This window comes from Sceloporus undulatus, chromosome 9, assembly GCF_019175285.1.
Source record: "Sceloporus undulatus isolate JIND9_A2432 ecotype Alabama chromosome 9, SceUnd_v1.1, whole genome shotgun sequence".
NCBI lineage: Eukaryota > Metazoa > Chordata > Lepidosauria > Squamata > Phrynosomatidae > Sceloporus > Sceloporus undulatus.
In genome coordinates, this window is record NC_056530.1 from 33,012,422 (window position 1) to 33,034,663 (window position 22,242).

Below are 22,242 nucleotides of genomic sequence, written 5' to 3' on the forward strand. Positions count from 1 at the left end.
ATTGCAGCCCTTCAGTTATGTACCTATTAGCCCTTTCAATACTCTGTCCCTGGTCAAAATGGCCACCATCTTTGTTAAGGGCAGAATCAAGTAAAGACACAGTTTTTCAAGAATTCCCTAAATGGAATTGATAAACCACAAACAGCCTCTCTATTCTAGATCTTATTTTGGAAGCAAGAGAAAGAAAACAAATATTAGGGTGTATTCTCTCAAAGCAATCAAATAACTAGATGTATTTGTGTATTAGATGTTTGGCAGTGATTCCTTGCCACTCCTTCGTCGTCATTCAGTTTTATAGCACACTTTCTGGCCATAAGCCATTTGTTCTCACTCACTCTCTCTTTCATCACTTTTTGCTTTCATATAGCTATGATAAAAGACCAAAAGAGCAACCTTCCAGAACCTTATTCAGGAACAAACTCCAGCCTGGACAAGGAGGTGAATGATGGTAAGTGGTATTTTCAGTCAAGGCATTTTCACTGATTTTAGATAAGTGTTTGAGTACAGAACATTGCATTTTTTCCCCCCCTTTGGAATTATTGCTGGTAAAAGTCCATTTCACAATAAATGTTTATCTTCGAGAATTTGGCTATATGGGCCAGTGCCACATGTGAATTGAAAAACAATTTTAAGAAGGTTCATTATTTAAAGATTCCAGAACCATTAGTATTATGGAACAAAAACAATGACATACATTGTCTATAGATTGACAGGAAATGGTATGTTTCCCTTAAAAGGGAAAACTCAAGTTCTGGCAGGTTTCTTAGCTCTTCACTTTAGAGACTGAACTGCAAATCTGGAAGCCTGTGGTTTGGATCTCATCTGTTGTCACAATCTGAAAGGGTCTTACTCCACGCTGGAGAACATATGCTACTTCAGATGCTGTTGGACTACAATTTCAGTCACCTCTAGGCATTATAGCCATTGAAAGTTGCATTCTAACAACATCCAGATGGCCATACATTCCCCACTCCTTCCTAAGCAAATAACCCTCTACTGGATAACAGAAACATGGTAACTACCATATGCTAAGTCAGATCTTTACTTCCTCTAACTCAGGTTTATCTATATCAGTAGTTCTTAACCTTTTCCTTATCAAGGCAACCCCCTTAAATATATTGTGTTGGCATGGAACCCTTCCTGGAAATACTTAAGATTTAAAACAGCAACAACACAGAACCGTGAACAATTACACCATCCATTAATCTTTCCCTCAGATGCATTGGAGGGGGAGGGAAGATGTTTCTCCTTCTTCTTTCTGTCAGTTGGCTGCTGGAGTGGATTGAATGGCAATGTGTAGGCCCAGTGACCAGCTTTTGCTTTGGCTCCTGACATGTGGCTGCTTTACTCCAGGGAGGAGATGGACTGAGCAACTGAATGGCCAGATGACAGGAATCAAGAGAAAGGCTGACCGGCTGGGCCTGTGTGTTCAACCTGTTCTCTGAGTCTGGAGTGGATTGAACTCTGCTCCCCAGGGGCAAGGGATCATGAAGCACTGTCCAAAAGGAACTTGTGCACGTGAAAGTCAATAGCTACTCTTCCAGATTCTGTCATATCCTTCAGAATCTTTTGATGGGATCTGAAATGAACTGGGAAGTAGAAAAGAGGTGGAGTAGGAGGATTTGAGGTCTGATGGAATCAGCCTTGGAATGAGGCAGACACAGTGTGGTGCCAAAGCATGGAAGGATGGTATGAAGCTATTGGCGAGAAGGGAGATCGAGGAGTGAGGAGGATACAAGATGGGCAGCTGGTAGCAGAGAGCTGCGTTGTGTGTAAGTGCCCTGGTTAACTTAGAATAGGTTAGTATTTGTTGACATAAGTGCTGAGGAGCGGTCCTAGACCCTTTGCTTGCTTGCTTGCCTACTAGTCCACTCTTTCATTCTTTCTCTCTCTCCCTCTTTCTCTTTTTCTGTTTTTTTTTCTTTTTTCCATCCCTCCCTCACTCCCTCCTGATGAAGAAGGCCAAAAAGAGGGGGGAATTAAATGTTTCTGATAGACAAACTGGATTGCTCCTGGCTGGAAAGGAAGAGAGGGAGAGGGAAAAGAGAAGGGCAAAGGCTGGATGGATGGCTGTCAGCTCCGCTGTCTCTCAGCTGATCGGCCTGCCTCCTCCCTGCATTATAGTGGCCACATGACAGGCAGCATTTGGGCCCAGCCAGCCTTTGCCTTGGCTCCTGACAAGTGGTCACTCTGTTGCGAGGACAAGGTAGGCTGAGCAGCCTTCATGGACAACCTGTAAAAACATTGCAGCCTCCTGAAAGTCCCTGGCCCACAGGTGAAGAACTGACCGCAGCTCTCAAGAGTTTTCCCAGCCTTGTCTACAGATAGAACCTGGGACCTTCTGTGTACAAGCAGGTGCTGAACACCCTTCAGTGTCACTTTTTGTTATGTCATTTGCAGTACCGTATTTTAACACATATTTGTCCTCTTTTATTCCAGTACATTACAGTAACTATTTTTTTATTGTCTGTATACAGATACTGAGTTTGAGTCTGTGGATGATTCTTCACTGCTCACTGAAGCCAATTTACCAATGCCTTCCTTGAAAGGAGACCCCTCAAATCTGCTGCCTCCAGGAGCCACATCTCTTACACCAGGCTTGGAGATCCGTCAGAGAAATATCTGCTCAAGTTCCTGATGGGTTCAGATTGCTGTTGAACCAACCCTTCCTTGGTCTTGGCACTCCTTATAGTATATGCAAACCAGAAGCCTTGCTCTCCCAGGGAAAGCATTTGCTCTCATCTTGTGTTCACATTCAGACTCCTGTTCCCCACCCCACCATTCTTTGCTCACAAACCTGCTAACCAAAAAATAAAAGTATACTTGTTAGCAATTATTTTCCAGTATGTTATAGAGACTGTAGGAACTGGAGTTGAGATAGTTTATAGCCATGACTATGGTACCTTGAAGATATGTGATTTCATTGTGGCAGGTAGTCCCTCAAATTTGCAAATGTATTATCCTACCATTGTGTCTGTAGTTGAGGTGGCCAACTTACCTCATGGTGGCCAATGTTCTAGTGACAGGTTGCTCCCTATGTAGCTAGGCTAGTCCTCAGACAGCAGGCATGGAGTTAACAATGGCACTGAAGCATTTGTAGCAGAGGTGGAACCTGTTTCAGAGGTGGAATTCTGAGATAGGCTTCAAAAATATGTGTTAAAATCACAGAACACTAATAGAATTAATAATGGGCACCAGTAAACAGGATATAGATATATAATGTTTTTAGCAGCATTCAGTTAACAAATACTAATTTATAAAGGATAATATATTAAAAGCACACTTATAGCCTCCACAGTAGTATTTGAAAAAATGCCTTTAAGTTACTAAATGCACAGTCCTCCACATTGATATATGGATGGCAAATGTGTCTGACATGGGGTAATTTTGTTTGCATTATGCTTCTGTAATATGGGTTTATTAATTAGAACTTATTTTTGAAATCTTGGCATATGGAAATGTAACATAGGAAGGAGAATTTAGGCACCATCAGCTTTTGCTGGATCACATTTTAATCCCTTTTGCTTACAGTAATTGTAGTCTTTCTGGACTCAGCATCATGTTTGTCCTGCCATGTGTTGACAGAGTACAGTAGTACTTTGTGGAGGACTACGTATAAGCTGCGTGATAAAATAATTATAAAGGAGACTGTCTTATACAGAGTCAAATCATGGCTGATTCAGCTGTCTGTTACCTGCTGACTACTAGCAGCTTTCCAGAGTCTTAGCATGTTTCTTATCACCTGCTACCTGTCACATTTGATGAGATGTCAATGATTGACTTGGGGTCTTTTGCATGTAAAACTTGAGCATACAGTCTACTTTTGCACGTCGCTTCTGAGAGGTGAAGCCCAGCATTGAAGGCCCAATCCATAACCAATGTATGTTTTATCTTATTGCTTCTCTGGCTCATGAGATCTCACCAGTTGCTACACAGAAGCGTTACAAAATGCTTTTTTGGAATTATATGGGCTATATTTTATATATAAATGAAATCTGAATTCTGCATTCTGCTTTTTGCTGAAGAAGTATGGAACTGCAGCATGCATATGACCCCTGACAGTAGATTAAGTAATTTTGAGTAACAGGTAGAGTCTTGTCTTTAACAAGGATTAGGTTATCACAGTACAGTTTGCCTGTTTAAAAGTAGTACTCTTGTGTTGAACCTGGATTTCTCTGGTGAGTAAGGAGAGCAGGGAATGAGAGGGTAGAATGGGGGATAGGGCAGTTTAACTTCATGCAAGTTTCTAAGATTTTGTGGATGTATTTGGACTGCAGTTCTCATTAGCCCTAACTAGTATGGCCAGTGGTGAAGAATGTCAGGAGCTTCAGTCCAAAAGGAACAATGCACTTTGCCTGCACTGCTATAATGTTTTAAACATAAGACATATTTTTGGCCCTCGTGGCTAATAGAACATGCTTGAAAATATCTTGGCAAAGAGCCTGCTGAGATCTTCAGGGTCCTGCCCTAGGAAAAATCTTTTTCCTCCTCCTTGACTATTAAACCAGAATAAATTATGCAAAATGAGAACAACTCTATTCTATTTGCCTAATTTGTGGATGAGTGCTAATTCCCCCGCTACCCAGACTTGGAAGAACAGCAACATGTTCTGATTTTGGGCTGGTGGATGCTGCTTTTACAATTAATAGAATTTTTCTGAGAATCCTCATATAAAAAACAATCCCACCCAAGCTTGCTTGTTTTTCAGTCTAGCCAAGGACAGTGACCTTCCTGACCCTTGAGGGCTTATGCATGTTGTAACAGCTCAGAATAGCCCTTTTGTTGGTCCAGCTTGGTGTGATTTGTGAGTCTCTGTTACTCTCTCTGTACCCACTATAAGAGTTTATCCCTCTTCTGCTGGAAGACACACACAGCACAGTGTTTTGTTTTGTTTTGCAGCAACTGGCAATGAGCATAAGTCACATGTTTTTGTCATATTCCTATAATGTTTTGCTCGCATTCCAGCGTTCAATGATGAGGTGTGAGTATTTTTTTTGTTTTGCTCAGCTTAAACTCCAGAACTCTCCAGTGTTTATGCATTCTCTACTGATTTGAAAACTCTGCATGGAGGGAGGGAAACACTACTTTTTAGCTCTTACAACTTAATTTTAAAGCTATGTTGCATGTTCCACTTCTTCGTGCATAGTAAGTACATAACATCTAGCATCTTCTTTCCCACAAGTAGCTGCTCTCTGCTTCGATGAAGCCCACAAGCAAAGTTTGGTCGCAAACAGGTCTTGCTGGTTGTTATGTATTTTATTATCTTATGGAAGCTTTACAATATGACAAATACATTATTCTGTTGGGGTAACATTCCCAGGGCTAGCCACCCTGTTGGTGTGTTGTTAAAAGACAGACATTTCTTAGTTATTTACTTTGTCATTCTTGTATTTTTAGTATCCTTGAGAAGTTGTTAGAGAACTTTCTGCCTCACGTGCCAAATCATTTGCTGTCTTTGTGTTATTTGGCATTGGTTTTGTCTCAGGCAGCAAGACATTCTTGGGCATTCTCCATTTATTTTAAAACCACTTTTCTTTTTGTGATTGTGGCTGGTTTCATTCCTCATTGGCTTCCCTCAAGCAGCTATGGAACTATGTTCCTGCCCCTCAAACTGTATTTTAGAACATATATGAAATGTGTTGTATGAAACAGCACTTGCCTTGACACTGAAGAAAGCTTGAGGCTGGGCCAAATCATTTTGCTGTCTGAAGCAAAAGACAAGATGGCATTCCTCAGCCATATCTTGTAGAGAAGTGAACTAAACTTGCAATTTATTTATTATTATTTTATTTTAATACTGTACTGGCAGTGACACAAGAAACATGTTGAGTTGGAAATTTCAAGCATAAGGGAAAGAACAGCAAGCGGTGCAAGCAGCAAACTGCAAGAAGCAAAGCAGGGAGAGAATAGGAGAGATGAGAGAGCAGTATGAGAAACAGTCGAGAAACAAGGATGAGTGCATTACGGAGACACAAGGTGAGAGAATAAAATGGAAGGGAAAGTGCTGTGAGGCAGGGAGGGGGAGGAAGGAGATGGAGGCCAGATCCACTCTGAAGAAATAATCCAGTTTGACACTGCTTTAACTGTCATGGCTCAGTGCCATGGAATTCTGGGAATGGTAGTTTTGTGAGACATTCCGCCTTCTCTGTCACAGAGCTCCGGTACCACTACAAACTACACTTCCAAAAATTCTAGAGCACTGAGTCCCCCCGGTGTCAAACTGGATTATTTCCGAAGTGCAGACCCAGCCAGAAAGTAGCAGTAGTAGGGTGCAAGGAGAAAGTGAGGTAGTAAAACAGGCATGGTTTCCCATCCCTGTCTCTTAACACTCAGGGGCTGAGGGTCCTTGCCACTTGTAAACTAATCTGGATTCTGTCTGGGGTCACCTCCATCAGCTGCTGGTGTGCAACTCAAGATGGAGTTAACATCAGCCTTCCAATTTCAGCATTCTTAAATATTGGAATCTCAGGATCTTTGCATGGCAAATGAGCAGACTCTTTGGTACTGTTTTAGGCTATTTATTATATGTAGATATATAGATATAGAAATATTTACATTCCCCATAGGGAGAAACAGATGTGTCAATGTCTGGGCACTTCAGCTTCATTCCATTCCATTGCATATAAGGTATCACACGTTATGTTGCATCATGTGGCTTTCCAGATGTTCACTTTCATAAGGATTTTCTTAAGACTCAGTCTTTTAATCTCTTATAGAGACATTTCATAAATGCTTTCACATGTACAGAGAACTGTCCCTCGTATCATATTAATAACCATTTAACAATACAATTTAGCCAACTGTCCATTCAGATATACAGTACATTCTTATCTGTTTGAGGAACTATACATCTCTTAACAGGTTTCTGTGTGTACACTGGCATTCAAGGGTTCATCTCCTTGAACACTGTTAATATCTTAACAGCATCCATTACAATAAACCTGTTGATGGGCATCCATTTCTAGATGTTTCTTTATTTTAGAATAACCTTAGCAATACCTGAAAAATATATCCATGGGTAGCCATCTTTGCCATACAACAAAGTAAAATAAAATCCAAAATCCCAAAAACAACAAAAAAGGAAGATGTGTCACACGGTGAGAAAAAGGGGTTGATGCATTATGTGTTTTGTGCATTTTTGTTTGTCCGATTATGGTAACTCTGTTTTGTGGACTTTTGGATATTACTGTACCTTATCAATACCAGTATAGCAATATATTTGGCAGTTTGTTGGGGCAGTTATTTGTCTGTAAATCAGGAACAATATGGTTTCATGTAGTGCAAGCTGCTGAAAGCAATCTGATTTTGGCTTTATCTTTGCCTATTTTTATTGAGCCTGAATAGTTTAATCAGCTGCTCCACGGTGTCTAGGGGACCTCAGTTGTATCAAAAATCTTCTCCAATGAAAATAAAGATTATTATCTAGGACTAATCATCTAGTGCGCTATTTAGAGAGTTCAAATATATATTGTAGCCATGTTAGTCTGTGGAATCAGTATGCTGAGAGATCTTGTAGCACCTTTGAGACTCACTGAAAGAAAAAAGTTGGCAGCATGAGCTTTTGTAGACTTGTCTACGAAATTAATCATGCGCCTGAAGAAGTAGACTGAAGTCTACGAAAGCTCATGTTGCCAAATTCTTTCTTTCAGTTAGTCTCAAAGGTGCTAACAGATCTGTCTAGATACTATTTAGAGAGGTTAGTCCTGATCAATCTACAGTACTGATGTCTTTACCTCTACCGCTTGGCTAGGTATGTGGAGAGATCTTGTAGCACCTTTGAGACTACAGTAATGCCAAATATTAATTGCAATGTAAATATGGCAAGAAACGCACCTAACCCAGTGGTAGAATTCAAAGGTATAGCCATGTTAGTCTGTAGAATCAGTACGTAGAGAGATCTTGTAGCACCTTTAGGACTCACTGTAAGAAAGACATTGGCAGCGTGAGCTTTCGTAGACTTAGTCTACTTCCTCAGATACATTTAGGAGGCATCTGAGGAAGTAGACTGAAGTCTAGGGAAGCTCACGCTGCAAATTTCTTTTTCCCCAGACTTCCTCAGCTAGTTTCTTGATAAATGAAGAAGGCATTCACTTTCACAGGTTGAATTGCCTGAATTGGTTCTTATGCTATATCAATGCTATGAAATTCTGGAAAACTTTTATAGTTTGTTGTGTCACTTAAAGCAGTGTCAAACTGGATTATTTCTGCAGTACGGTTGCAGCATAGGTCTCAGAACCTTCTGATTGGAGATACTGCAAACTATAGATGTACGTCCCCACCTTCTTCATTCCATTTATTTTATCAGGTTCCCTTTTTGCATCTAAGCCATCTGTTTTCTAAAAGACCTACAAAGGTGCTGGCTAGGCATAATAAGCACCGCCTGTTCTGCTTGACTGCCAAAAATGATTCTACCAAATATCCCTTTTCCATGGAGACCTCTTTCTTGAACAGAGCCAAACCACTCCTTGCCAACCGAACACTTAAATGGAGTTCTGAGAAGGGCTTTGAGCAAGCTGTTTCCAAAAAGCAAAGAGAACGTTTTTTCATTCGTAATGACATGGCGTTCATTGGAATTTCCCTCCGGTATGTAAGCAAAACTTAAGCCTAAAATCTGTGACTGACTAGATGTTTCAGATTCATACTCATCCAAAGCCATTCTTCCCCCCCCAAAATCGGCTTTTATACAGGAATGCACAAGGCTGCTGAGTCAGAAACCAGTGATCATGACTAGGCACAAATTTCAGAAATCAGATTTGTAGAATACAAATGTTCTAGTTGAATTGTATGCCCCACTTCCTTCCTTCAGAAATTACTTAATGTTCCTGCCTGTTTGAGTCAGTCCTCCCAAGCCCAACCCTCATATTTTGGCAATGTCGATTAAGAAAGTTTGTTTTAATTATGCTTTCCTTTAAGAAAAATGGTGCATTCTTTCTCAAGGGCTGAGTTTTTAAAATGAGGGACAAGACTCTTGGTGAGGAGATGGATCAGCTGGGAATAAAATAATTTGAAATGTGGGTCATGGCATTTTTATTTAATTTTGTTAAAAAGCTATGGCTTGTGTTAAGTAACAAGGAGATAATCTTTAGAAGGATCTCAAAGCAGCTGAAGACATACTTTTCATTGCTAAAATTGTCAGTTCAAATGGCTTGTCTGGTAGCCCTGTTTATTCACTAACCATATAACTGTAGCTGATAAGTAGATTGAGGATGGGGCAAGGGGGTGCCCTGCCCATTCCATTGGAAGAAACAAAGTGGGCATGTGGCTGATGTTTACTTATCTCATTAGAACACATACTAAAATTGTTGTCGTGTGCCTTCAAGTCGTTGCCGACTTAAGGCAAATGTATCTTGGGGTTTTCTTAGCAAGATTTGTTCAGAGGAGGTTTGCCATTGCCTTCCCCTCAGGCTGAGAGCGTGTGACTTGCCCAAGCTCTCTGAGTGGGTTTCATGGCCGAGCTGGGAATCGAACCCCGGTCTCCAGAGTTTTAGTCCAATGCTCAAATCACTACGTCAAGCTGGCTCTCATGTGCTAAACTACATAAACTACATAAACCTAAACCACACAAAAGGCATTGCACAACAGCTTTAAAAGTTAATACATAAAATGAAACCAAGATCACGTTCTGCTAACATTCCTAACTATGTTCCATATATGTGTGTCTCTGTGTGTGGGTATGTACACACACACACACACACACATACCTGGATTTTTGCCATTTTATGTAAGGGATACCATTTTACTATGCAACTGTATTTAATGGGACTTGAGCATCTGCAGATTTTGGTATCCATGGGAGCGGTCCTGGAACCAAACCCCAGCGGATAACAAAAGCTTACTTGAACATACATAAAAATATGCATTTATTGAAATAAAATGACTGCCTAACCTCTGCTTGTTGGATATAATAGCTTGTGTTGTTGTTGTGTGCCTTCAACTCCTTTCTGACTTATGGCAATCCTAAGGTGAACCGATAATGAGGTTTTTTTGGCAAGTTTCTTCAGAGGGGGTTTGCCATTGATTTTCCCTTAGGCTGAGAAAGTGTGACTCACTCAAGGTCACCTGGTGGGTTTCATAGTAGAGATGGAATTCAAACCTTGATCTCCCAGTGTCCTAGTCCAACACTCAAACCACAACACCACTCTGGCTCTCTTGTAGTTGTGAGAACTACTTTATTTCCTTTCATTTGTACTGTACTTGTATTCTGTTGAAATTCTGTTTTATTGTTCTTTTGCTATTCTTTTCTATCTTTTATCCATTTCTATAGTGATTTTTTTTTTACCTTGACCTTTTCCTCTTTATGTATGTTTTGAATAGTCAATCAAGTCTGACCATTCTTGCTGGCATTTCTCAATTGATCAATTTCTGATCAATCATGTTAATTTATCTGTTTTAATGTAATCATACATTTCTGGTAATCATTCTCTTTCTTGTTGCATGCCTTCATTTCTGACTGATGGCTGCCCTAAGGAGAAATGTGGATTGAATTTTATTGCCATATGGCAACAGTAAAGGGTCCTCCTCTCCACATGAGACAGGAGTCTACTTTCACCCTGTGCAAAGGGCAAAGGATAGAGGGCTACTATCTCTCAAGCACCCTGCATATGTTGACTTGGTTGCCTTGTCTTTTTCTCAAAGGTAGAGCCAGTCCTGGGCAATGGTGGGGAGGTTATAGCTGGGGGCCCGTACAGACAGACCAAAAAAGCTGCTTCGGGTCACTTTGGAGGCATTGTTAAATGATGCAGCATCCTAGAGGCCAAAAGCCATGCCAAAGCGTGCTCCAGTCCTAAGGACTAGAGCACAGCTTTGGCACTGCTTCTGGCCTCTTCAAATGCATGTTTCATTTAAACAGCATACCTCCAAAGTGACCCAAGCAGCTTTATTTTGGCCTGTATGTACGGGCCCTTGTGAAGTTGTTTATTGGCTACACTTCACTGTCCAAGCTGGCTTGAGGAACATGACAGTGTTTGTGTGCCTTCAAGTTTGTTTGGACTTATGGCGACCTAAGACAAACATCATGGGGGTTTCTTGGCAAGATTGTTCAGAGGAGGTTTGCCATTGCCTTCCCCTGAGGATATGAGAGTGTGACTTGCCCATGGTTACCCAGTGGGTTTCATGGCCAAGCTGAGAGTCAAACCCTGGCCTCCAGAGTCATGGTCTAACACTCAAAACATTACACCATGAGCTGTAGGCCAAAAAGAAAGAAAGAAAGTTCTTTTCTAACATCTGAAGATAGCCATCTTATCTACTTTCTGGCTCTCGGCTGCCTTTATTGTCTCAGTTGTTGACCTCAAGTTCTTTATCTGTAAAATGGGGATAACAATATCAGAGTGGTAGGGTAAAGGATCATGAGGTGACCTCCCTTTGCAATTAAGAAAGAATTGTACAATTTACGTTCTTCTTGAAGTCCATTCACACTGTAGAAATAATCTGGTTCGACACCACTTTAACTCCCCTGGCTCAATGCTGTGGAATTCTGGAAAAGGTAGTTTGTTGTGGCACCAGCTACAATTCCCAGAATTCCCTAGCTTTGAGCCAGGGCAGTTAAAGTGATGTCAAACTGGATTATTTCTGTGGTGTGGGTGCAGCACCTTAGTCCCACTTTGGATGGAAGGCTACCCATTCCTGAGTGATTCTGTAATGCATATCTGACACCTGGATGAGTATAGCCAGTTCATAGACATTGGGTTGCTACCAGGAAAATGTTGTCTGCCTGTCTGTTTGCGATGAATATCATCTGTTTTGTCATCTGTCTAGGGATAATCCTTTACTCTTGGACTTGAAACAGGTCCGCACCCTCTTTCTGGATTTTTCCGCTCCCCAGATCCTCTCTCTCTCATGGGCAAAGCTTGTTTCTTGAAATGGATATATGGCTGAGCAGGATGTGAGCAATCTTCAAGCTTATTTTTTTGCAGACACCTGAACTGGGAGGGTCTGCCCAGGGCAGCCACAGTCATTTCCACATCCCTGGCTTTGCTCCTTCCTACCGGCTGGGCCTAGTTGTAAATGGAAAGGGGGGAGGTAGAGTTTGTAGAGGGGGAGGATGAGGTCATGCTATGAGTAGGAAGGATATAAACGTTCCTCGGCAGAAACACAAGAGCTAACTGTGTGTCAGTTCCCCGCCAGGCAAGTGTAAGAAGAACGTGTCTCACCATTTCCATGGATCACAAGACCACCTCCCTTGGAAAGCCAAACAGACTCCCAACTTAGAGGCAACAACAACACCAGATAGCCACAGGCCCACCTTGATTCAGGCAACTGCTGTTTGTCCGCTGCATCTCACTGGTTTTAGTTCCTGGATCGAGTTAACCCAGATGACAAAACCATCTCTCTTCAGGCAACAGGTCTGCTACCTTCCTTCTTGGTTTATTGTCTTGTTCTCAACTGTCACATTTTTGGTCCAGGAGATTCTTCACTGACATTGCTATTGCCTGACAACCAAGTGCTGACCTTCCCATCTACACTCCAGGTGAGTGAAGACAATACTGACTCTCTGCAAAGGGAATGAATTGGCTTGGGCAGCAAATATTGAGAGACAGCTTCTTAGGTTGTTCCTCCTGAGACACCCCTAACCTTTCTCCTCTTGGAGACAGAAATGGATTGCTGACCTCCAACTTGGCCCCACTGCCTTCAGGTGTGATGGAGGGTCCTATCACATTGCTGGTACTGATATAAGCTTTAATAGCTTATTCAGCTTTTGTTCAGTTGTCCACCTGCTACAGTCCTGAGACAGTAATTCTTTACTTGCTCTTTCATTTATTTTGTTGTTGTTGGGTCTTCAAGTCTTTTCCGACTTATGGTGACCCTAAAGTGAATTTATCACAGGGTTTTCTTGGCAAGATTTGTTCAGAGAAGGTTTGTCAGTGCGTTCCCCTGCGACTGAAAGAGTATGACTTGCCCACGCTAACCCAGTGAGTTTCATGGCTGAGCTGGGAATCCAACCCTTATCTCCAGAGTCATTGTCCCAACATTCAAACCACTATGCTACACTTGAACCTTTAAAAACAAAAACAAACCCTCACCTCTGGCCTCAAAACTTATTTAACTTTTAAATATATGTTAAGGTCATTGTGGTGTCAAAATGGAGCCATATGCATGCCAGATCTGATGGCTAACGAATTCCAAAAGTTTTCCCCACTAGCGAAACAATCTGATAATTCCTTGCCTAAGAAAACCTTGTGGAATTGATGGGATTGTCATAGGTCAATAGGTAACTTGAAGACACATCCATACACACAAAGTGCAGTCAGATATTTTAAGGCTTTGGGATTAATAATATTTAGTAAAAAATGATGTGTATTTCCCCTACTAACTGTGGTAAGTAAAACCTGCTTCGTTTTGGGCTCCCCCTCCTGCTATGCCCCAAAATCCTGCTCTGATATCACTGTCAGATTCCCATACACAGAAAGGGTGAGTGTGATGTGGTGGTTTGAGCACTGGACTATGCCTCTAGACACCAGGGTTCGAATCCCCACTCAGCCATGGAAACCCATTGGGTGACCTTAAGCAAGTCACACACTCTTAGACTCAGAGAAAAGGAAATCTGAACAAATCTTGCCAAGAAAACCCTGTGATAGGGTCACCGCAAGACTTGAACAGACAGAGTAAGATGACACTTGCCTAGTTTGCATCTGCATGTCATTTTCCCTATGCTAATGTCTGTCTCTCGTTTTGGTATGTCACTATATTTCCATTGGAAGGAAAATGGCTAAAGGAGAGATATGATGGAGAAATACACAAAAGTGATGCCTTTTCTGTCTTAGTATCATCTGCTGACTAACAGCAGTTGGCCAGGATCTCAAGCAGGGTCTCAAACGTTCCTATCTGCTACCTGTTTCTTTTTTAGGTGGAAATAGATAGGGATTCAATCTGGTGGCCACACGAAGCATGTGCTTCACCACTTAACTATGGTTCTTTCCCTAAAAGAGCAGCAATCTGCCTTCACGCTTCTCCTGCAGTACCCAAATAAGTGGCTGCAGTTCTGAACAACTTGTAAGCCCATGACAATATTCTCATCAGTGTCCTGGAGCAAACATAAAGTGGTTTTGTTGTACTTGAGTTTTCAGTCACAGAAAAAATGTCTACAGTATGACAGTTTTGGCCACCATCCATGAATATAAACAAGCTTTTAGGCATACTTTAATGGTATTTGCCCACATCCTTCCTTATACAGTACCTATCTCTCATTCCCTTTGTTCATTAGTTTTTCCAATTACTGGTATCTATTTTCATCTCCATGCTCTTTGGGCCATTTTCTGTGTTGGAGGACTGGGGAACCTGATGTTATCAGATGTTGCTGGATCACCATTACCATCATGCCTGATCATTGTTGGTGAAATTGGAGGGGCTCAGGGTTCCCGCTTTTGCTGTAAAGTGGCATTTGTACTGATACTTGGTTTTCTTTTTATTAATGAAATGTCTTTACTTCATCCCTCTATTAATAGGAGTCATGTCCATCCCGGCATTTTTTCTGGTTGTGTCCTGGACCTTGACACTTTGGCCCCAGGGTTCACCAACCAGCCTGGGGCATCCCTTGCCCACTCCCCTGAAAGAGAATCACATCTTTCTGCCTGCCTCAGGGAGCAACATCCCAGCCATGAATAAAGGACAGACATCTCCACCTGCTCACATAAAGATGCCTCAGGACCATTCAGATGACGACTATTATGATTATGGTAGCATTCTCACCGAAGAGCCGAAGAGGCCTGATCACCCACAGCTGCTGCCTCCCCGCTGCAACTACAACCACTGCCATCATCTTCAAGTTCCCTGCATGGAACTGAGCAAAGTCAGCCAATGCATGTGCCCTGGAATCACAGACCCTACTGTGGCACCTGAGCCACCCCGTTTGCAGACGATCCATGTGAGTGAAGCTGGGGCCAGTGTGCACTGGTGTGCACCCTCTTCCACAGTGCAAGAATACCGCTTGTGGTACCGGCCAGTCAATGGGCCCTTCATCTCTGGGCCTGCCCTTAACAGCACTTTCCGCTTGGCAGCTGTTTCAGATTTGTTGCCTGGCCAGGAATATCTGTTCTGTGTTGTTGCCTACAACCAGGCTGGTTCCAGCCCTACAGACAATGGCTTTCAGGAGCGTGGGCCCTGTCGTCTTGTCTGGACCCCTTCCCATCAGATATCATATGCCTATATCGCAGTGGGATTGGCTTGTACCCTCATTGTCGTGGTCATATCTATCTTGGTTTGGTATTTTTGCTACCACAAGAAGAAACGTGTTTACCATGGATCACTGCATAACATCCTGGATGGTGAGCCAGGTCTCAGTGGGGTAGCCAACACCTCTTTCTGAAGTTGTGAAAGGTCCTCCAAAAGTCCTTTTTGTGGTCTTCTCTGTCTTGTCCAGGATCTGGCTGGAAGCTCAAAAAGACCCATTTCACAAGGCTGGAAGATTAATATGACTGTTGACATCTGCCACAAAGATGATTTCTGTTTTGCTGAAGAATTATGAGTTATGATATTGATAACTGTTGTTTACGTTCAGCTGGCCTAGAGATTTTCACAAAGCAGATACTAGTTCTGAGTCTGATTCAGCAACTCATACTTTCAGTGCTGGAGAATGAGTATATATCCACCCTATGATCTCTGGGGTTACTAGGGAGTACTCACAAGTCTGTGTATGGATGATTGAGCAGAGGGAGGCAACTGCCTCAAGCCGCACATACTGAAAAGAATGTCTTTTTATGAATTGGTTTCACAGTTACTCATTCAGTGGTCAGCATAGTACTTGTAACAATACTTTCTGAGGAAGACAGATGGTTTCCTTCACTGCCTCTCTCATCAAGGTGTAAGTGAAGCCTATCAGAAAAACTGCTTTGCCTGCAGAACGTCCCAGGTCCAATTCCTGGCATCTTAAGATACGACTGAGAAAGACCACTGTCTGAAGGCTTGGAGCTTGGCCAGTTTGTAGATCATGCTTAACTCGTGCACCAGTGGTCTGACTTGGTATAAAGAAGCTCCATATGTTCTTATAAAGACGAAGAGTGTAGTTCAGTGGGACAATACATGGTTGGAATGGAGAAGATTCCAGGTTCAGTTCCTGGCAAGGCCACCACCACCCAGTGCCTGAAACTGTAGAGAACCTCTGCCCATTAAAGTTGGCTGGGTTTCACTAACTGGCACCTTGCAAATATGTTGGGCTGTAATTTTCATAATCCTCAAGATAACAGTGCTAGGTCAATGCATCCAGATGTGTAGTCCATCACATATCTAGAAAGCACTATGTTGAGGAAGAGTGGTATAGAAGATATCAACTAGATAGATCAGTCATCTAAATTGGAATAAGACAGTTTATTTATTAGTTTTGGAATGGGTGAGATTTAGAAGAATAGGGTGGGCTCATCCCAGCACCCACTAGATTCTTTTTCTCTTGAGCCTAGGCTAGACTTTTAAATTGTGCATTCAGCAATTTGGAACTTGCAATAATCATTTACATCATCCACAGGTGGCATCTCATAACTGACTATATGGATACAAATCTATGGAATAAGAGAAGAATAAAACTCTGAACTGTAATTATGGGATAATTCCTTTTGTTGCTGCTTGTTTTCATTTCCCACCAAATCTTAATGAGTTACGGAAATAGGACAAACTCTTTTTTGGAGCACTGTATGTCAGCACAGGACAGGAATACAGTTTTTACTGTCATTTGGCCCAGGCAGGATTCACACAAGCCGCCAAGCTGTGTTCTGGAAAATTAGATGTTTTCCAGATGTGCACATGTTGTTAGACGAAAGGGTGGAAATATCCGGAAACAAGTGCCCACCTCTGAATGTAGCCAAGGCAAAATGTAGTCAAAGGCCTCAGGGAAATATAAGAGGGAGAGAAGCAAGGGCACTTGTTTCTTTCTTTCCAATTATTAATTAATATTAATTACTGTTCTGTTCTGTTCAAATGCAGGTGAAGAGGAAAGATGCCAAGCTTGAGTCACTGCCATCTTCTCTCTTATATTCTTATATCGCTTCTCAGCCTTTTGGCTAAGATCAACTGTAGCATGTGTAGCATAGTCTGTGTCAAACGTTTTGAAGCAAATGCTAATTTCACTTTTTCTCTGTAACAATCTCCCTGTAAGTTAAGGCAGCATTAACTCCATATTGCAGATTGGTGGAGGAAAAGCTAAAACTAGGGAATATGTACTCCAGGAAATAAGCCCTACTGAATTCAAAAGTCCCTACATCTGAGGAGGCATGTATAAGGTTGCACTGCAAACAGGTTGCCATATCCCACTTCCACAAATTTGCTTATTATGCAAACTACTATAATTATGCAAGTTACTCAAATTTGCATTATAATTATGCCAGTTTGGAAAATTGATTGCTATTTTGTCCTTCCAATATGTTTCTGCTTTTGCACCATCTTTTTTTACAGTTACATCTGATCTGAGAGAACTAGTAGAGAGTAGAGAGAGAGAACAGCCTAAGGATGTAGACAGGATCCATGGAGAGGTGAGCACCCCATGTCCACTAGATCCTTGACTTTCTTGGTTCATTAAAAAGCCAGAGGGGAGCAGGGCAGAGTCACCCAACAAGTATGGCTAGAGATGTGACGAAAGCTTGTTGCTGTTCATTAAACGTTTCTCAATGCTTGGCTCAAGTATTGACAAGCCCTGAAATTTGGCACCTGTTCATCTGAGTTGTGAGGAATTGCACATACTTCATTTGCAAAAGAAATAAAGGGGCAGACACTGCAGTTAGAAATTCAGTGTTCAGGACCTCTTTTCTTTTTCTTTTGCTTAAGAGTCAGCATGGTGTAGTGGTTTGAGCATTGGGCTATGACTCTGGAGAACAGGGTTCGATTTATTGCTCAGCCTGAAGAGACTGTGACTATCCTCAAAGTTCAAGCCTTCTTTTCACATGGGCAACATTGCAAAGCATATGAACCACTGCACCAAGTCCTTGTCAATGAGGTCTTGTAACATCTGTTTCTTTAGGAATCATTGAATACTATTTTGATTTAGGCCATTTGCCCCCAGTTCAAGTTCAGTTGCATGGTCTGATTTGTGTTTGTGGCTGGGCAGTGTATTACTTTCCTTCTCAGTAAAAGCCTCCCCAAGGCTGCACACTCTCCTTTTCCCTACTTGTCTGGGGCTTCCTCAATAACCCCAACCCGTAACCACCACAGTGCTATGACAGCACAGCACTGGGAGAAGGCTTACAGTTTTGATGACCTTCTCTCTGAGGCCAAGGGCTATATTCACTACATAGAGAATTACCTAGGGATGCCAGGTGAGCCAAGTAGTCCAAAGGTTCCACGAAACATGGATGCCACCATGTCCCTACATGCCTGTTTAATGGCTGCAGGTTCCTTTTCCCTCACGGACCAATTGAATTCAGGCCCAAAGAACTTTTTGGAAAAGTAAGCACATAGTCTTAACAACCTCAATCATCTTTTCGCAACAAAACTGTTCCCAAGGTAGCCTCCCTAGCATCCACCTGAACCACAAAAGGCAGTGTTTATGGGCTAAGAACTGAGCAACCTCTTAAACTCCTCAAATGCCTTCACTTGGTGCTGGGCTTAGGTTAGGCCGGACCCTGTTATTTGCTGTTTCTTTTGGTCTTAAGCAAGTGAATCAGTGGCAATGCCACTTGTGCAAAGTTAAGAATAGACTGTATAAAAAATGTCAAACCACAAAAATATTTGCAGCTGCCTTTGCATCTGTAGGATGGTCCCAATCCAAAACGGCTGTGACCTTCTCAGGGTCCATTTCAAAACCAATTGTAGAAATACAGTACCCCAGATAATATCATTTGTCCTTAGGGAATTCACATGTAGACAGTTTCACATAACACCTATTATCTAACAGTTTTGTCAACACTCTTTCAACAACTCCCCTGACTTCCCATCTTTCCTCTTGCTGGAGATGGAACATGCATCCCTAAATCTCCATCTTTGTAAGCATCTGAGGTCCTGCCATGCTTACTAGCCATATATTTTGTATATGCTTTGTAATACTAGATGGTGGGTTAAGTGGCACTAGTGGTGACACGAGGCAGAGATTTTTTTTTATCTGTTAGGAAGCTGGCTAATGAGGGAAGAGATGCAAAAGAAGAGAAAAAGGCACTTTGAACTGTCAAAGCCAAGTTGATGGGAATGCTTGGTATGGGATGGAAAAGGGGGGCAGGTCAGGGAACCGCTAGATGGTGCTAATATCTAAGCATTCCTACCCACTGCTTGCTCTTTCTTCCCTCCTTGAAAGGCAGCTAGTTTTGTTCACTTGTCCTGCCCATGGCTTGGTGCTTTGTATTGCCAACATTGAAGTGGTCCTGCCACAGCAGGATAAATCCAAGGGATCAATGCCTGTGTGAAGGCTGTCGGCCACTGCTCCACACTATTTGCTACCCAACCATCAATGAAAATGGCTCTTTTTGCTCTCTGTGGTTCTCTTCCTATCTCACATTAACCTCTCCCCACCCCTCACACCGGCTTGGCATTCTGCCCTTTTGAAGGGCTGCCCCATTGCTCTTCACCACACCTTCTGTGCTTATATTGGTTTTTGGCTCTTCATAGAATCAGAGAATTGGAAGAGACCCCAAGGCCATCCAGTCCAACCTCCTAACAGGCAGGAACACAGAATCAAAGCACCCAACAGATGGTCATCCAGTCTCTGTTTAAAAACCTCCAAAGAAGGCAACTCCACCACTCTCTGAAAGAACATATTCCACGGTTGAACAGCTTTTACTGTCAGGAAGTTCTTCCTAATGTTGAGGTGGAAACTCTTTTCCTGTAGTTTGAATCCACTGCTCCATGTCCTAGTTTTGGAGCAGCAGAAAACAAGCTTGCTCCATCTTCGATATGACACTCCCTCAAATATTTGAACAGGGCTATCATATCACCTCTTAACCTTCTCTTCTCCAGGTAAAACATATCCAGTTCCCTAAGTCTCTTGTCAACCCTTCACCATTTTAGTCACCCTCCTCTGGACATGCTCCAGCTTCTCAACATCCTTCTTTAATTGTGCCCAGAACTGGACACAGTATTCCAGGTGAGGCCTGACCAAAGCAGAATAGAGTGGTACTATGACTTCCCTTGATCTAGAGTCTTCCAGACACTATACATCATCTACAGCTATCTCCCACCAAATCCATATAGTTTCCTAGTGTTCCATTCTTTTCAGCCAGAGTTTGCTGGAGGGTGGTTACTTTGCTAAGTTTACCCCGTTACACCTTGACAGTGAAGAAAGCTGATAGGAAGAAAACCAATTAATTTGGAATATGGTACAGAAGGAGAGTTCTTTTAACACCATGGACTTATATTTTCTGTGTTAACTCCCATGAAAACTTTGCCTACTCCTTTTTTTTTGTGGGGGGGGGAGTGCCTAGACTTTAATTCTAAATGGCTGAATAAAGTTTTAAGATGCTGCAATGCTAGAAATTTGAAAAGTGAAAGAAATTTTCATGGGGGGCAGAATTTTCATTGGGGGCCTTCACTTGCCCTATCCCTCCCACCCATCGCTGCACTCTTGGATGATCTTCTATATAGAAATGACCCAGGTAGCCATTTTTAGCTCCACAAATGCAACGGCCACTGTTTCCTTTCTATATTCATTCTGTATTTATCTTGAACTCCCTTATGTACACTTCCTCTGAAATCTTATTTTAGCCTGGCAGTGTTGACACTGAAATATTAAGCAAGGTGAAAGGCGTTGCCAATTGGGCAAATTGGACAGGTCCCAAACGGGTGGCTGACAAAGCTCCATTGATTCTTCACAACAGTTCAGTCCACTCTCTGACTAATGGGCAAATTAATTGCATCCAGGCTTGCTGCCAAGATGCCAGGACTCTAAGTCTAGCTCTCCCTTGGGATGAAAAAAACAACACCCTACTTCTGAGCTAGATTTGCCAAGTTTTGGGGCCAAAATTATGGATTTTGATATGACCCATGGATGTTGGGGGTAAAACATAGGGGCATATCATAAAGGTTGTAAAGCTAGTGCAAAGAAAATGGTGACTATATTAGTAGTGGTTACAGCCTTCAGCTTTAATGTGATAATTTTGCCTGCTTTTAATCCAGAAGACAAATGTACATAAACGTCTTATTCAAATCCTTCAAAGCCCAATTCTTCATTGCTGGAATAGCTGAATAAATGGTGGAACTGTTATTCGGTGACGTCATTGGCATAAGTGTCATATTGCAATCAATTGAAGAATTATCTACTGCTGATTCATCTGTGTCTTCATAGATGGCATTGTCTTCTGTGCCTTCCACAGCACTGCAAATGCCACGTTTCAAAAATGACTTCTTTACTCTTTCTGGTGGAAATTAATCCCAAGCATCCTTTATCCATTTTGCTACCAAATCAGTTTTTCTCCTTTTTATTAATTTTGCTTGACCAGAACGCATGTATTCTTGCCATATATAGCGAGTCGGTCTTTGAAAGGCTTGTTGAAACAAACACCCAACGTCAAGAGGCAGAAAATACTGGAGAGCTAGTGTGATGTCGTGGTTTGGCTGTTGGGGTTAGGACTCTGAGACCAGGGTTTGGATCCTTGTTTAGCCACCTTGGGCAAGTCACATTCTCAGCCTCAGAGGAAGGCAGTGGCAAACTTATGTGAACAAATCTTGTTAAGAAAACCCCATGATAGGTTCACCTTAGGGTGGCCGTAAGTCAGGCACACATCTATAAAGAAAATGCCAACCTCATTCAGACATAGCAGGACTGAAAGAACTCATTGGGATGCAAATAACAACCAAATTTCCTGAAAGCGAGCAGCAGCCTTGGCAGATCCTTGACTTACCACTACCGTCCCCAGCTTCCCCTCACCATCCACCTCTCTCCACTGCAATGTCTATCCAGTGCCCTGGGCTGTATGTACTTCCATGGTTAAAATATAGTTTTTTGTGGGTTTTTGGGGCTATGTGTCCATGTTCTAGAAGAGTTTATTCCTGATGTTTCGCCAGCATCTGTGGCTGACATATTCAGAGAACTATGGATGCCAGCCATGAAAGCCTTCAACTTCACAAAATATATAGTGTTTGGAGGCTATGCTTTGCCAGAAGGGAAAGATGTTAACAGTTTCCAGAAATACCTTTCCACATGCAGAGATCTCTTGGGGATGTTTGGAATGACAAAATATCCCATCAGAATTTCAAAACTGTGTGTATGGATGAAGAATGCAGAAAGAAAAGTGGGAGTTAAATATTAAAGGTGGCCTTTACCAGCCTGCTGCCTCCCAGCTGTGTTGGACTCAAGCCCCTACCATTCCCATCCCAGATCTGTAGTCCAAGAGACATGCA

At 42.2% G+C, this 22,242-nt stretch overlaps 2 protein-coding genes and 1 pseudogene across 6 annotated transcripts in view; all 3 read left to right on the plus strand.

Moving 5' to 3' along the window:
- The window catches only part of BSCL2 (BSCL2 lipid droplet biogenesis associated, seipin), a 30,040-nt gene extending 23,082 nt beyond the window's left edge, over positions 1-6,958 (plus strand). The window contains exons 10-12 of one of the 3 annotated variants that reach the window (XR_006100669.1): positions 368-448; positions 2,478-4,981; positions 5,810-5,947. Coding sequence is in view for 2 of the 3 variants with exons in the window: in XM_042439219.1 (XP_042295153.1) it covers positions 368-448; positions 2,478-2,638 (242 nt within the window). In the remaining variant the exon portion in view is untranslated. Of the gene's footprint in view, positions 1-367; positions 449-2,477 lie in introns of all 3 variants that reach the window. The other 2 variants (XM_042439219.1, XM_042439218.1) reach the window with 2 other exon arrangements.
- Positions 6,959-8,415: 1,457 nt separating this feature from the next.
- LRRN4CL (LRRN4 C-terminal like) lies at positions 8,416-19,558 on the plus strand. 3 transcript variants are annotated; one of them, XM_042439225.1, is made up of 4 exons: positions 8,416-8,583; positions 11,755-11,881; positions 12,124-12,466; positions 14,442-17,367. In XM_042439225.1, exon 4 carries the CDS (start codon positions 14,447-14,449, stop codon positions 15,299-15,301), a length of 855 nt encoding a protein of 284 aa, XP_042295159.1. In that variant the 5' UTR covers positions 8,416-8,583; positions 11,755-11,881; positions 12,124-12,466; positions 14,442-14,446; the 3' UTR covers positions 15,302-17,367. The 3 variants fall into 3 exon arrangements, 2 of the variants coding, with proteins under 2 accessions (XP_042295159.1, XP_042295160.1); XM_042439226.1 differs by having other exon boundaries at positions 12,124-12,341; XR_006100670.1 differs by lacking the exons at positions 8,416-8,583; positions 11,755-11,881; positions 12,124-12,466 and adding an exon at positions 17,377-19,558 and having other exon boundaries at positions 13,534-15,796.
- LOC121916338 lies at positions 16,966-17,133 on the plus strand (annotated as a pseudogene).
- Positions 19,559-22,242: the final 2,684 nt, after the last annotated feature.

Excerpts from the sequence above, each read along its gene's own strand:
- LRRN4CL (XM_042439225.1), top strand. The coding sequence starts at position 14,447 with ATGTCCATCCCGGCATTTTTTCTGGTTGTGTCCTGGACCTTGACACTT.